Below are 12,173 nucleotides of genomic sequence, written 5' to 3' on the forward strand. Positions count from 1 at the left end.
CTAGGTCCCAAGGACTTGAGTAGACATGCCAACCGCTGTCACGAACGCGTTTCCGCACTGATTGAGTCCCTGTCTGGCGGTGCACCTTCACTGACCTGCTGCTCCGTTGACCAATAAACGTCACACATGGGACCCAGACCACTTTTACTGGCAGTGGCCGAGTGGCCGACACATACGACAATACACAGTGTCATTGTACATCGGCACGAGTGGCCCCTCAGCTGCGCAGCGGCCTACCCCTGCTCGCTGCAGCTCTGCACACCTCAGTCACCAACCGGTAAACTGGTCAGCTGGGAGGCCGCCGGGTCCATGCCCACCAGCCCACGCCGCTACGCCGCCGCCAGATACCCCAGCATCATGGTGCTCACCATGTTGACGCCGCCCATGCCCGCACTCACCAGCGCCACCCGCTGCCTCGCGCCGACGTGCCCTGGCCCCGGCCGCCCCGCCGCCACCACCTCCGCCGCCAGCCGCCCGCCACCCGCCTTCCTCCCCGCCGCGCTGCCCTCCTTCGCATCCCCGCCGTCCCCTCCGGATCCTGCGGCACCTGCCTCCTCCTCCTCCTGCTCCCGCGCCTCCAGGCTGACAAGTGCGGCCACCGTGTTGAAGGAGCCGAACAAGAACACGTGCTCGCGCTCCAGCTCGCTCGCCCTCGCCATGCCGCCGGAGCGGCTGGCAAGCGGGGGACACAAGAAGGAAGGCACAAGGGACGTTTGGACACCAGATAGCTGTGTGCCTGATACCATGTACACGGATGCCATCTAGGGCCCTGGTATCGGCATATGCACTAGGGTACCACATTCAGCAACGCCTAACGCCACTCCCAGCGCCGCCCGTAAGCAGCCTGTCCCTCGCTCAGGCCCGCGCTCACCTGAGCCACACGCCGTAGCCATAGCCCCAGTCGCCCCACAGCTGGCCGCTCCAGACCGCCCGTGCCTCCGGCGCCAGGATGCCCATGTGCTCCAGCAGCGCCGCGTTCAGACCCACCGTCTGATTGAACCCCAGCACCAGCGGGTGCGACTCCAGCTCGGGTGTGAACTGGCGAGTCAGCATGGACACAACCGCGTCGTGAGAAACAACACGCGCGCCGCACACACAACGCCCGCTGCCGTCGAGGGACGCGTCTTGCCGTGGCGGCGGCGGCGGCTGCGTCTCCGCCGACGCGCCGCCGGCGCGCATGCGGCTGCCGCCGCCGCCGTGCGCACCATGAAGCCTGCGCCGGGCCCCGCCAGTGACCGCGCTTGTTGCTGCTGCTATTGCTGCTGTGGTAGCGGCGGCCGCGGCGCTGTCGCAACATGCCGCCAGGCCGCCGTTCGCCAACAGGCCCAGCAGGCGACCCACGTCTGCGGCCGTGGTGATGCCGCCAATCGCCAGTGTAGGATTGCTGGACCAGCGCCCCTTGCCCGGTGCGTCCAGCCGCCGGCGGGAGAACCAGCCGCCTTCACTGCTGGCGGCCTTCTTCTTGGCGGCCTTTGCCTTGGCGACCCTGGCCTTGGCGGCGGTCTTGCTACGGGCTGAGGTGCTGGCGGCGCCCGTGGCGGCGGCCGCCGCGGCGTCGCTCGCGGGCGCTAGGCAGTTGTCAATCAGGGGCCCGTGTGTGGGCACCACGTCTGAGAAGTAGTTGATGATCCTGCGGCGGCGGCGGCGGCGGCGGCGGCGGCGGCCGGTGCACCGTACAGAAGATGGCATGGTCAAGACCGGTGTGGGCAGCAGCAGTCCGGCATTTCAGCGCGCCGGTTTATCTGGCAGCAGCGAAAACAGCTTTGCAGCGCCCACCAAATTGCCCCCTGGTCCCCAAAACCCCTCGGCCCACCGTGTATTGCACAGGCCTGCCGGCACCAGCACCATCTCTTCTAGCACCTCGTGGAAGCCGCGGCCCGTCACCGCCTCCACCACCGCCCCCAGCACCTGCCGCAGCCACACAGCGCCAGAGTGTCATGCCGCAAGCCAGGGCGGCAGCATCAGGCGGGACGGAGGCCCATGGTGCCATTGGCTTTGGTGGTACGCCGCCGCCTTGAGGCCGTTCTCAACATCCAAGGTACCGCGCACCGCAACCCTTGCCGCGCATGCCCATACACACACATGCACACGCGCTATGTTTTCCTTGTGCTCTTTAACACATGCACACGGACACACCTGGTACCCGATCTCCGAGTACCAGAAGCGGCCGCCTGGCTCGCACGTGACATTGATGCGGCCCATGGTGCGATGGGCGGACTCAGTCACAGTGATGTCGGCGGGCTGGGGGGTTACATTCATGGGGGGGGGGGGGTAAGGTGGGTTGGGGTTTCACCAGGTCCTTCCGTAATACCTCAGATACTTAACTTACGCCTGCACTCAGCCCTGCAAGCCCCAACCGGTACGGTTGTGTCCACCACGCACTGCTCCCCCAACCCCTCACCTGCAGCACAAGGTCATCTGTGTATGCATTGTCGTAACCCGCAGTGTGTGTGAGCAGGTGCGCAACCGTCATGCGACTGAGGTTGAGGGGGTTGACAGTGAATGCAGGCGTTGAGCAACAGGGGTCATGACTTAGTGGTGCAATGCTGGCCCGCGCATCCTGCGTCCTCTGTCTGTGCACATGCACAGGGTTGCCGCGAAGTGCTAGCACCAGCCACCAGGCGCATGCAATTCATGTGTTTCATGGCCGCCCCGCCCCGCGCCGCACCTGTACACGCCGTGGCCCCAGTGCGGCAGGTAAGTGTACACAGGCTCAGCCACCTCCAGCTGCCCCTCGTCCTGTTGCGTTGCGTTGCATTGTGTTCGGAGCTTGTGCGGCCCGAATACAATGCATTACAGGGTCTGGGTTCGACCACGCGCAACTGCTATCGGGCGCTCACCGCCACTCCCATCGCACCCCGCCATCACCCTTTCCCTGCCGCCCCTGCCCGCCCGCACCTGCAGCGCCAGCACCGTCAGCGCCACCAGGGCCTTGGTCATGGAGCGCATGGGGAAGAAGCGCTCGCCGCCCCTGAAGCGGTCGTCAGCCTGGAACAGCCTGCACCAGCACAGGGAGGAAGGGAGGGAGGGTTGCATTCAGGATTGGTTAAGAAGTGCGGAGGGAGAGAGGCGATGTTTCCAGGTCCGCAGGTGGGGACCAGCACCACCGCGCTCGCCGCCGACATCAGCGCCCAGCTGGTTCGCTCTCCCAGTGTCCTCGCCCCCCACCTCTCGCGCGCTCGGCAGACTCACACATGCTCCGGGTACTGCACTGTCGCGTGGTGCTCCACCTCCTCCTCCTCCTCCACCGCTGCCACCGCGCCTTCAGCCTGGCCGGCCGCCTTCCCGTCCTGCTCGGCGCCGCCGCCGCTGGCAGCGGCGGCGGCGTTGTCATCGTAGTCCGCCGGCCAGGGCTGCAGCACCAGCGGGAGGCAGGCCCGGAAAAAAGCACCCTGGGGGTGGCCCAGACCCGCCTCAGGGCCCGGCCAGCTCTCCTCGGCGTCCGCGGGGTCGGGCAGGACGAGCGGGCCGCTGTGGGAGCTGCCGCTGTCGTTGTGGGCGGCGTCCCACTGCGCTCGGATCTGCAGTCACGGAGCGGCAAGGCGGCCGGGAGCGGAAGCGCACGGCAGGCACGTGCGCACCGGTTAAGTTGCATCCCCGGTTACTCCTAGCATTTGATGGGGAGCCCGCATTCACTTCCCGGTGTGCCCACTCCGCGCCTCCAGGCAGCTCCAGACCGCCAGGCCCCCTCATGCCATTACAGTGATTGCGGCGGCGGCCGCCTGTTACCTGCTCCATGGCACAGGCGGTATCGTGAGGGCCGCGGCTGAAGAGCGGCAGCAGCCCGCGCGGAAGAGGCAGCAGCGGTGACCCGGCATCAAAGCCGAACATGAGCGAGTCCAACTCCCCAGGGTCAACGCCCATGTTTCCGCCACCTCCACCACTACCAGCACCGCTCCCGCTGCGGGCGCCTGCGCCGGCAGCAGTCTTGTTGCCGCCGCCGGTCACGTTGGCAGCAGCGGCAAGCTGTCGGTTCATTTTGAAGTGGGAGCTAGGTCCCACGTCCTCAAGAAGAAGGAGGTTTGTGCGCACAAAGGACTCGAGCCGCGGAAACGATTGCCCGTTGCTGATACGCAGCTCATATGGTGCTGCACTGACATTGCAGTTGCGGCTGAGCTTGCGGCGTGCGGCTTCCGTGCCCTTCTTGCGCGCGTTCGCCAGCCGCCGGCCTGTCCCGCTGCTGCCGCTTTTGCCACCGCCCTTCTTGCTGCGGCTACTGCTGCTGCTGCAGCCGCGGGCGCCGCCGGAGAAGGAGGAGGAGAGCGTGCCCGGGAGCTTCACCTGCTGGTGTATTGCGACGTGTGCCGACACGTGCCCGTCCGGCAGCGACTTGAGCAAGGTGGTGGTGCTGAACAAGATTGTGTGCACGGCCACCAGACACGCAACGAGAATGAAGACGTAGTTCTTTTTGATGTAGGTGCTCAGGTGGACGCCACCGCTGCTGCCATTCCCGCGGTGGTTGTGGCCATGGTTGTGGCCCTGCCCGGCGTGGAGGTGGGGTGGGGCCTGGTAGGTGGGCAGCAGCGCCTCGGGGTGATGCGCGGAGAACATGGGCCTCTGAAGACGGTGTCGTTACTGGAGTTGCGCGTGTCGAGGTATGGGGGCCGGCGCTTGGCCCGAGACCGATGAGAAACAAGTTGTCTAAAGGTTTGAATGTAATTTGAGTGTTGAAGTGTGAATGGCGCTGCCTTGGCGAGCTTCGATTAAAGCTCCGGAATCAACTGACAGAGGTGAGAAGGCAGGTTCTCGCCTTGAACTCTTAAAGCAAATGATGTCGAGGTTACTGTAGCAGGATTATGGAGTCGAGAGCTAAGCAAAGTCTGTTGTGGTCTAACAAATACCCGCGCAACATCCTTCCAACTTTGGTGAGTGCCAGGCTAGGCACAGGCTTCGTATTCAGTCAAATCTGCATATGTTGTAGTTCATTTGCGACCGATTCTATCCACGGCAAGTTGGGGAATCGGGGGCCGACTGGGAGGTACATTGAGATTGGGGTTGGGCAGACGGTGCCTGCGTGTGCCCCCCCACCCCTCCCCATCCTGCTCGTGATGATGGAAATCGGCAATCCTATCATGATTCGCCCCACATGGGTCAAAAGTTTCCTCTTGGCATCACCTTGGCGTTGTGAATGGCAGCGTGCTGGTGTTTCCAACATCGTTAGGCGCCCCGTATCTGCGAGGGGTCTTTTTGTACCTGAGTGAACTAGCACACTACCTGAGCTGAGACAGTTGCTCTGCCCAAGCCGCAATGGGTCCTCGAACGGGGACGGGCAACAGCGTCCATGCGTGCCACGAAACCCACGCGTCATCGAATGCAGGATACAAGGTACGCCAAGAAAGTGTTAAGTTAACTTATGCACACTGAGGATACCTTCTGCGTAAAGCCCCGCGCAAGACGCTATCAAGCATACTTCAATTCAGTCACATACGCCTTCCTGTTGTTGCCCCGAATTCCCTTCCAATTTAAAGCTATCAATAACGAAAGCGCTGTGAAACAATGACTAGAAGGCGAAAATAGGTTGACGGGCGACCTCTCGAAGTGGAAGTCGCTGCCTCTGACTGTCTCTGACTTTAGGGCGTAGTTTTAAGCCGATTTCAACATGGCGACCTTAACGTATACAGTGTTCTCCTTAGGCGAGGCGCAGCTCCATCAGTTGCACACCAGCAATGGCAAGGTGAGTGCGACGCCTGCGTCGTCAAGCTGCCTGTGCCATCGTGGGGAGCTGAAAATCTCTTCCTACTTCCACAGCTGTTCGTCATGGGTGAAGTGGCAGTGGAGCTATTCCAGGAGTCGCCCACGGCCTTCTTGCAAGTGGGTGGGGGTTTCACCAGTCTCAGTGTCACTGTGCACGCGGAGTTGTGCTGCAGTAGTCAACGGTAGCCGCAAAAGTACTTGCATGTAGTGCTATCGCGTAATAGCTGGTGTTTCTATGCTAGACCGCAACGCTCGCCGGCTGAGAGCTTCCTCAGAGGGAAGGAACCACTTGGGGGTGAGGACACGGGGTAAGGACCCGCATGACACCATCAACACTACGACGCGGGCTCACGGGGACATTCCGTCCTTGCCGTCAACAACAGCTCCACCCTTAACCTCACCCTCACCACATGCCCTGTGTGCAGGAGCTCCGCAAGAACAAACTGCCCAAGCTCCAGTCCGCCAACCGCGATGTGCTGCACACCGTGGCTGAGCTGCACCTGCCGGTGGAGAGCAGCGCCAACAGCCAGGGCGTGTGCCTGCTGCCGGCGGCCACGGTGGAGACACTGCTGGTGGACAAACGGCGAATGGAGCTGGTGCAGCCGTTCAAGCTGGCGCTGCTGAAGCTGGCGTCGCAGGTGCGCGGGGCTGCGGGGGGGGGGGGCGGCGGCGAGGGCAACGGAGTGGTTGAGGAGGGCAGGAAAGAGGGCAATGGACCGATGTGCCCGGTTGCAGAAAGGTCTGTGGAGTTGGGAACATGCCTGAGAATCTCGCCAAGAGGGGACGCGCTGGCTGTCAAGGCCCATGCGGTGAAACAAAGGTGCAGTCCCGGGCTCCAGCCGTGTAGCCGCAGAACCACCCGCACTCCTCAGCGCACACACACACACACACACACACAGTTATCATCTCTACAACACACGCACGTCACATAAGGACCTCGAGCAACCCCATGGTCGAGCTGCCATTCGTCCATCCACCCTCTGTCCTCCACCTGCCACCTGCAGGAGGCCGCCCGGCTGATGGCCGCGGGCGAGTACGAGCTGGCTCTGCCTGTGGCGCTGGACGCGGTGCAGCAGGGCCAGGCGCTGTTCAAGCCCGCGCCCGCGCTGCAGCTGTTCCCGCTGTACCTGCTGGCGGCGCAGGTGGGGCGGCAGGGCGGGCCGGAGGGCGCAGCTGGGGGACCGGCAGGACGCACCTGAGTACAGGACGGATGTGAGAATATGGTCCAGCCGGGAGGCGGCGGCTATGCGCGACATGGGTGGCGGCGGACCAGTCCGCCCGAGCACACGCAGCGCGCGCCGCTGAGCTGCTGAGCCGCTGAAAGCTCACCCCTGCACTCCTCCCCCTCCCCGGCTCTCCACCCCCGGCCCCTCCCCCTTCGCTTTCACTTCTTAAACAATCATATGAATGTAACTCCGCTGCAGGCCAACCTGGGCCTGCGGCGCGCCAAGCAGTGTGAGGACTTCCTGGCGCTGGCCTCCTGGCTGGCCATGAAGGAGCCGGGGCTGACCACCAGCATCATGAAGAGCCAGCTCAGCAGGCTGTACGGACAGCTGTACGCATTCCAGGTGTGCCCGGGGCGTGGTAGCTGGAGGCGTGGCGTGGGGTGGGGTGGGGTGGGGTGGGTCATGTCAACACAAAATGTGACACAGGCCGGTGTAGGCGCGTGTGGATGGGGTATGGGGGCGGGCCGTGGCAGGAATGGCCACGGTGTCATGGAGTGACGTAAGTGGGCGCAATGCAGGGCCGCGCCAGTAATCCATAGTGACACTGTGCTGCCATTGAATGACCGCCCCGCCCCTCCCTAACCCCTAACCCCTAACCCTTCCCCCCACGCCCTTTCCCCTTGCAGTCCAAGCACGCGGAGGCGCTGCACGCGTTCGCCGAGGACGTGTACTACTGCTCGCTGGAGTACGGCCCCGAGGACGTGCGCACCAGCCTGGGCTACTACAACATGGGCAAGGTGGGCCGCTGCAGGAGGAGGAGCTGGGCCGGGACCGGGCGGCAGCGGATGGGGGCCGTGCGCGCGCGTTTCCGTCTTCCATAACAAGTGCCTGATGCTTACTCACGGTGCTTACTGCGCCGCACACATTTCTGTTGTTGTTCTACTTTTAACACAAACATGATGGTGACGGATGCGCTCTGCAGGTGTTCCAGTCCTCGGCCGAGCTGGACAAGGCCGCCTCCTGCAACGACCAGGTGGTGGCCATCTGGGCCGCCGCACTGAACGCCGTGGTGCTGGGCCTGGCGGACGGCGGTGGAGCCGCGCAGCCCGCCGCGCTGCCCGTGGGCCGACTGCAGCTAATGGAGGTGGTGGACATGCTCACAGACATCGCCCGCAGCCGCGCCGCGGCGCTGGGCAGCGGGCACGTGACGGTGGGTGAGGCGCACCTGGTCACGGCGCTGGCGTGCATACAGCTGGAGGAGCGCGGCCGCGCGGGCGAGGAGCTGGAGGCGGCGGCGGCGACGTTTGGGGAGGATGACGTGGAGCGGCTGCGGCTGGTGGAGATGGCGCGGGTGATGCTCAACGCGCTGACGGGCGGGTGAGGCGGAGCGGCGGCGGTGGCGGCGGCGGCGGTGGCAGGCAGTACGGCGGTGTGGCAGTTTGGCAGTGTTGAGAGGGCGGCGTGCAAGGGGGGCGAGGAGTGGGCTTGGCGTTGTGGCGCAGCTGTGACCGGTTGCGGGTGTTGACTAATCCGCCGAGATAGGAATGTAGTTGGCTGTAAGTTGCAGGCGTTAATGGTCCGATACCGATGCACAGCGGACCACCAGTCTAGCCCATTACACTTTACAGTGCCCCCCACAAGTGCGGCATGGCGCCATGGTGTACTAGGGCCATTCGTGGCTCTCGCCAATGCGGCGTCTCCACACGCGAACAATGGGTTGAGCTTGTGCCTTGCGTCTGCAATGGTCGGCCGCAAATGATGACAGCACGTGATTTGCTGTGTGAGTATGATAAAAGGGAGTGTTTATTCCTGTGGACCATGATGATGCAGCCCAGGACCGGCCGATCATCCTGCATTCCACCGAGCCATCCAGTACACGTACTCCAGGCGCCAGAAACGAGCAAGGTCCCAAGCTTGGTCCCAAGGTCGGAAGCTATAGTTTGAGCGCAGCGCTGACTGCGTGGCCACTATCATGATGGTCCAACACGGACGCACAGCGGACCGCCATCATGTCATGAAAGTATCATCAGTTCACAGCGTTAACACAGCGCGGACTGGTGACTGCAAAACACACATCAAGACACACTGCATCCTCACAACACACCGGCCGGACACCTACCGTACCAGTAACACAGCACCACAGCACGCCTCACTTTCTGACCCTCTTCAGCAACCCCCCAATGCACGCGGTGCTCACAGCATTGCAATGCCAACACGCGACCTCCTGCAGTGCTTGCCAGCTGGCGATCTTCCCTCCCTCTCCTCCCCTCTCCGCTCCTCACGCATGCGTTCCTCCGTCTCATCAGCCCAGCCCAGACTGCTCCACCACAATCTACCCTCATCAGTTGTTGTCATTGTTCTCGCCGCCTTTCCTGCTGAACAACGCATACTCCACCGACAGCACGCCCACAAGCAGCGCCAGGCGCTCCTGGTGGCTGGAGCCCGGCGGGAAGGTCAGCACGTAGTTGCTGAAGTCAAACACACAGCGGCAGCAGTCGCCGCTGCCGCCCCCGCCGTACGTCTTCTGCACCGCGTTTATCAGTTTGCCGTCCGGCGACACCACGTCAATGAAGAGGTTGGGTTTGCAGCAGGTGGCGCCGCAGCAGTTGTTGACGCGGCCGCAGCAGCACGTGGGCGCCACGAGCGAGTACTTGTGCACCAGGCTCTCGCGCGTGGCCCCCATCATGACCTTGTGTGTGTAGGTGCAGGTGCAGCACTGCTGGTAGCACATGCCGCAGTAGCTGTCGGCCTCCTCCACAACCTGGGACACGCGGAAAGAAAGGGAGTAAGGGACTAGAACATTACGGCATGTGAGGGAGCGGCCGGTCTACACGGAGCGGCCGGTGGCCGTAGAGAGCAACACAGCCCTGTGCCGTGCCCAGCAAAACCTTTGGTACACGCCTGTGTGCGCTTCCGATTCTCACCATGCCGATCTGCTGCCCCCTGCTCTTGATGGTCATCTCCAGGGGGCAGCAGCACCCAGCACCCATCTTGCAGGGGCGCTCCACGGTCACGGCCTCGGTGTTTCCCTCATACATATGCAGCTGCAGCGCGCGCAGGTTCAGGCCGCCAAACGCCGCCAGGCACACGCGCAGGCAACATGAGGAGTCCTCCTGCACAAACATGACCTGTGGAGGGTTCGGGGGTGTGACCCTTGGTCAGGTGCCTCGGCGCGACTGCTGCATCGCGGTAGCTGCGGAAACCCCAGCCAAGCGCAAGGGCTCTCGAACACAAAGCCCCGTCACCCGATACACACTTACGCCCCATGCCCCGACCCGACCCCACCCGAGCTCCCTGGCCTCCATCCTCTCCAATACCCATGAGACAACCTACTCTTCTTCTCCCCACCTCGTCCTCCTCTTCCCAACCCTGCCGCAACCCTGCAGCGCCCATCCCCGCCCCCGCCTCCCCCGCCTCCCGCCTCCCGCCCCCACCTCGGGCAGCATGTCCACCTCCTTGCTGCTGGGCGCCCACGTGCCGGGCTGGTTGGGCTCCGTGGCGGCCCGCACGTGGCCGGGCAGCGCCCGCACGTGGTACTTGTTGGCTGCCTCGTAGGCGCCGCCAACACGCGCCATCACCGCGTCCACCACCTGCGTCGTCTCCTTGATCACCACGCCAGGCAACGCCTCCAGGTTCCCGGCGTACCCGCCCGCCGCCGCCATCGCCTGCTGCCCCGGCGCCTGCATGACGCCAGCTGCTGCGCCCGGCTGCATGCCCCCCGGAGCCCCGGCAGGAGCGGAGCCCACCATGTTGGCGGCCATAACACCGGCGCCTGCCGCGCCGCCGCCGGCCATGCCCTGGCCATAGTAACCCGCCGCTGCCCCGCCGGCGCCGTAGCCCATGGCACCTGGGTTAAGCCCCATGGCCGCCTGCTGCTGGGGCGTCATGTAGGCGGCGGCAAGCACGGCCGGGGGCGCCGCCGGTGCCTGCAGCGCCGCCTGCGCGGCGGCCTCGCGCATCAACTGCTGCTGCTGCTGCGCCAGGGCGAAGTACTGCTGCTGAGCCACGGTGGCGGCGGTGGCAGCAGAGGCGGCTGTGGCGGCGGCGACGTCGGGTGAGAGTGACGGCGCCGCGTAGCCGGTGGTGGCGAAGCCCGCTGTTGCGGGCGGCACCGGCGCGAGCGGGTGCGGCTGCTGTGGCACCTGCGGCGCCACGAGCGCCGGCTGCTGCAGCTGCTGCGACGCACGAAGCGCGGCGTAGACTGCGCCCTGAGGCGGTCCGGCTTGTTGCTGGTACGGCAGGAGCGGCTGCGGCGGGGCGCTGTATCTGGAGTAGGCAGGTACGAGTGCGGGAAGGGGGCCGGGGCCGGTTGTCGGCTGGCCGCATGCGGTGTTGCAGCGGGCCGCATGGCGCCAAAGGATGCGTGGATGGGTGGAATCCCGGGGGAGTGAGGGCCCGCCCGGCAGCTTAAGACACCACACACAGTCTTGCCCAGAGGCCAATAACTTACCCGCTATAGGCCCTTCCAGCTGGAGAGAGCGGTGACGCCGGCTGTGGCGACCCCGCTCCCCCAGCGCTGGGGTAATACTGCTGCCTGATAGGCGGCAGCGGAGCTAGCTGCGCCCGGTTCTGCTGATACTGCTGCTGGTACTGCTGCAACTGCTGCTGGTATTGTTGCTGCATCAGCGCGGCTTGGTGAGCCGCTGTTTGCGGGCTATACGCCATAGCGAACTTGCGACAAAATGCTAGTTGCAAATGTAAAAGCGACTGCTTCCACACTCTTTCAGCTTTCAAAATTGAGATATTTCACGCTAAGTAGCATATACAAAGTGCTCAGGGAGGAAACATACCGCTTGAAGCAGCTTGAAACTTTCAACTTTTGCTTTCGACTTCGACCTGGTCATATGCTATGCAGCCAATCATGCATATGCAAAGTGCAACGGGAGCTGCAATTATGTGCAGACGCCCTTTAGAAAAATGGCATGGTGGCCAAACTGATGGCAAAAGTGTGTCACGCAGGACCGCAATTGCGCTCTTGATTGGCCCAAACGGGACAGCACGCTGGCTTTGACCAGCGAGGAGAAGCCCTTATGGGTGGATGGGCGATCTGGCAAAAGAGTGCCCAGACCTGACTGGGTTTGCCGCCCGCGCGGTGACGCAGGGTGACGCCTGTACGTGGCCATCGGCCCTCACCCGGGGACAAGTTCCCTCGCTGCGCCCACGCAACGCCTCTAGTCTGAGGCCGCAAGCATCTACCTCATCTCCCGGACATTGCCTGGATCGCTTCGCCCAGGGGGCACAGCACAGAAAGCTAGGTAAGGGGCAGGCCCAGCACGGAACGTTTCGAGGAGGCACAGCACAGCAGTTTTTGAA

The 12,173-nt window shown here is 63.9% G+C and overlaps 3 protein-coding genes across 3 annotated transcripts; 1 reads left to right on the forward strand and 2 right to left on the reverse strand.

Moving 5' to 3' along the window:
* Position 1: 1 nt before the first annotated feature.
* CHLRE_03g186250v5 (uncharacterized protein) lies at positions 2-4,937 on the reverse strand. Its single transcript, XM_001691952.2, has 9 exons — positions 3,730-4,937; positions 3,193-3,521; positions 2,899-2,998; positions 2,669-2,739; positions 2,402-2,477; positions 2,137-2,241; positions 1,814-1,908; positions 872-1,630; positions 2-672 (listed from the first exon to the last, which is right to left on the reverse strand). Exons 1-9 carry the CDS (start codon positions 4,549-4,551, stop codon positions 330-332), a joined length of 2,700 nt encoding a protein of 899 aa, XP_001692004.1. The 5' UTR covers positions 4,552-4,937; the 3' UTR covers positions 2-329.
* A 413-nt stretch (positions 4,938-5,350) lies between these two features.
* On the forward strand, positions 5,351-8,941 carry CHLRE_03g186300v5 (uncharacterized protein). The gene is made up of 7 exons (XM_001691788.2): positions 5,351-5,674; positions 5,749-5,811; positions 6,120-6,332; positions 6,699-6,836; positions 7,119-7,262; positions 7,547-7,657; positions 7,843-8,941. The coding sequence occupies exons 1-7, from the start codon at positions 5,600-5,602 to the stop codon at positions 8,239-8,241; spliced, it is 1,143 nt and encodes a 380-aa protein (XP_001691840.1). The 5' UTR covers positions 5,351-5,599; the 3' UTR covers positions 8,242-8,941.
* Positions 8,942-8,971: 30 nt separating this feature from the next.
* CHLRE_03g186350v5 (uncharacterized protein) lies at positions 8,972-11,897 on the reverse strand. Its single transcript, XM_043061111.1, has 4 exons — positions 11,311-11,897; positions 10,295-11,126; positions 9,785-9,988; positions 8,972-9,621 (listed from the first exon to the last, which is right to left on the reverse strand). Exons 1-4 carry the CDS (start codon positions 11,523-11,525, stop codon positions 9,202-9,204), a joined length of 1,671 nt encoding a protein of 556 aa, XP_042926240.1. The 5' UTR covers positions 11,526-11,897; the 3' UTR covers positions 8,972-9,201.
* Positions 11,898-12,173: the final 276 nt, after the last annotated feature.

Source organism: Chlamydomonas reinhardtii, chromosome 3 (assembly GCF_000002595.2).
Source record: "Chlamydomonas reinhardtii strain CC-503 cw92 mt+ chromosome 3, whole genome shotgun sequence".
In the NCBI taxonomy this organism is placed as follows: Eukaryota; Viridiplantae; Chlorophyta; class Chlorophyceae; order Chlamydomonadales; family Chlamydomonadaceae; genus Chlamydomonas; species Chlamydomonas reinhardtii.

Bases quoted from the DNA above. Each gene is read 5' to 3' on its own strand.
- CHLRE_03g186250v5 (XM_001691952.2), bottom strand. From the start codon at position 4,551: ATGTTCTCCGCGCATCACCCCGAGGCGCTGCTGCCCACCTACCAGGCC. The intron at 2,999-3,192 runs GTGAGTCTGCCG...GTGCTGGTGCAG, and splicing joins GTGCAGTACCCGGAGCATGT to GCTGTTCCAGGCTGACGACC. The intron at 1,631-1,813 runs GTGGGCCGAGGG...CCGCCGCCGCAG, and splicing joins GCAGGCCTGTGCAATACACG to GATCATCAACTACTTCTCAG.
- CHLRE_03g186300v5 (XM_001691788.2), top strand. From the start codon at position 5,600: ATGGCGACCTTAACGTATACAGTGTTCTCCTTAGGCGAGGCGCAGCTC. The intron at 5,675-5,748 runs GTGAGTGCGACG...CTACTTCCACAG, and splicing joins TGCACACCAGCAATGGCAAG to CTGTTCGTCATGGGTGAAGT. The intron at 7,658-7,842 runs GTGGGCCGCTGC...TGCGCTCTGCAG, and splicing joins GCTACTACAACATGGGCAAG to GTGTTCCAGTCCTCGGCCGA.
- CHLRE_03g186350v5 (XM_043061111.1), bottom strand. From the start codon at position 11,525: ATGGCGTATAGCCCGCAAACAGCGGCTCACCAAGCCGCGCTGATGCAG. The intron at 11,127-11,310 runs GTAAGTTATTGG...TGCCTACTCCAG, and splicing joins GCTGGAAGGGCCTATAGCGG to ATACAGCGCCCCGCCGCAGC. The intron at 9,989-10,294 runs GTGGGGGCGGGA...AACCCTCCACAG, and splicing joins AGGTGGACATGCTGCCCGAG to GTCATGTTTGTGCAGGAGGA.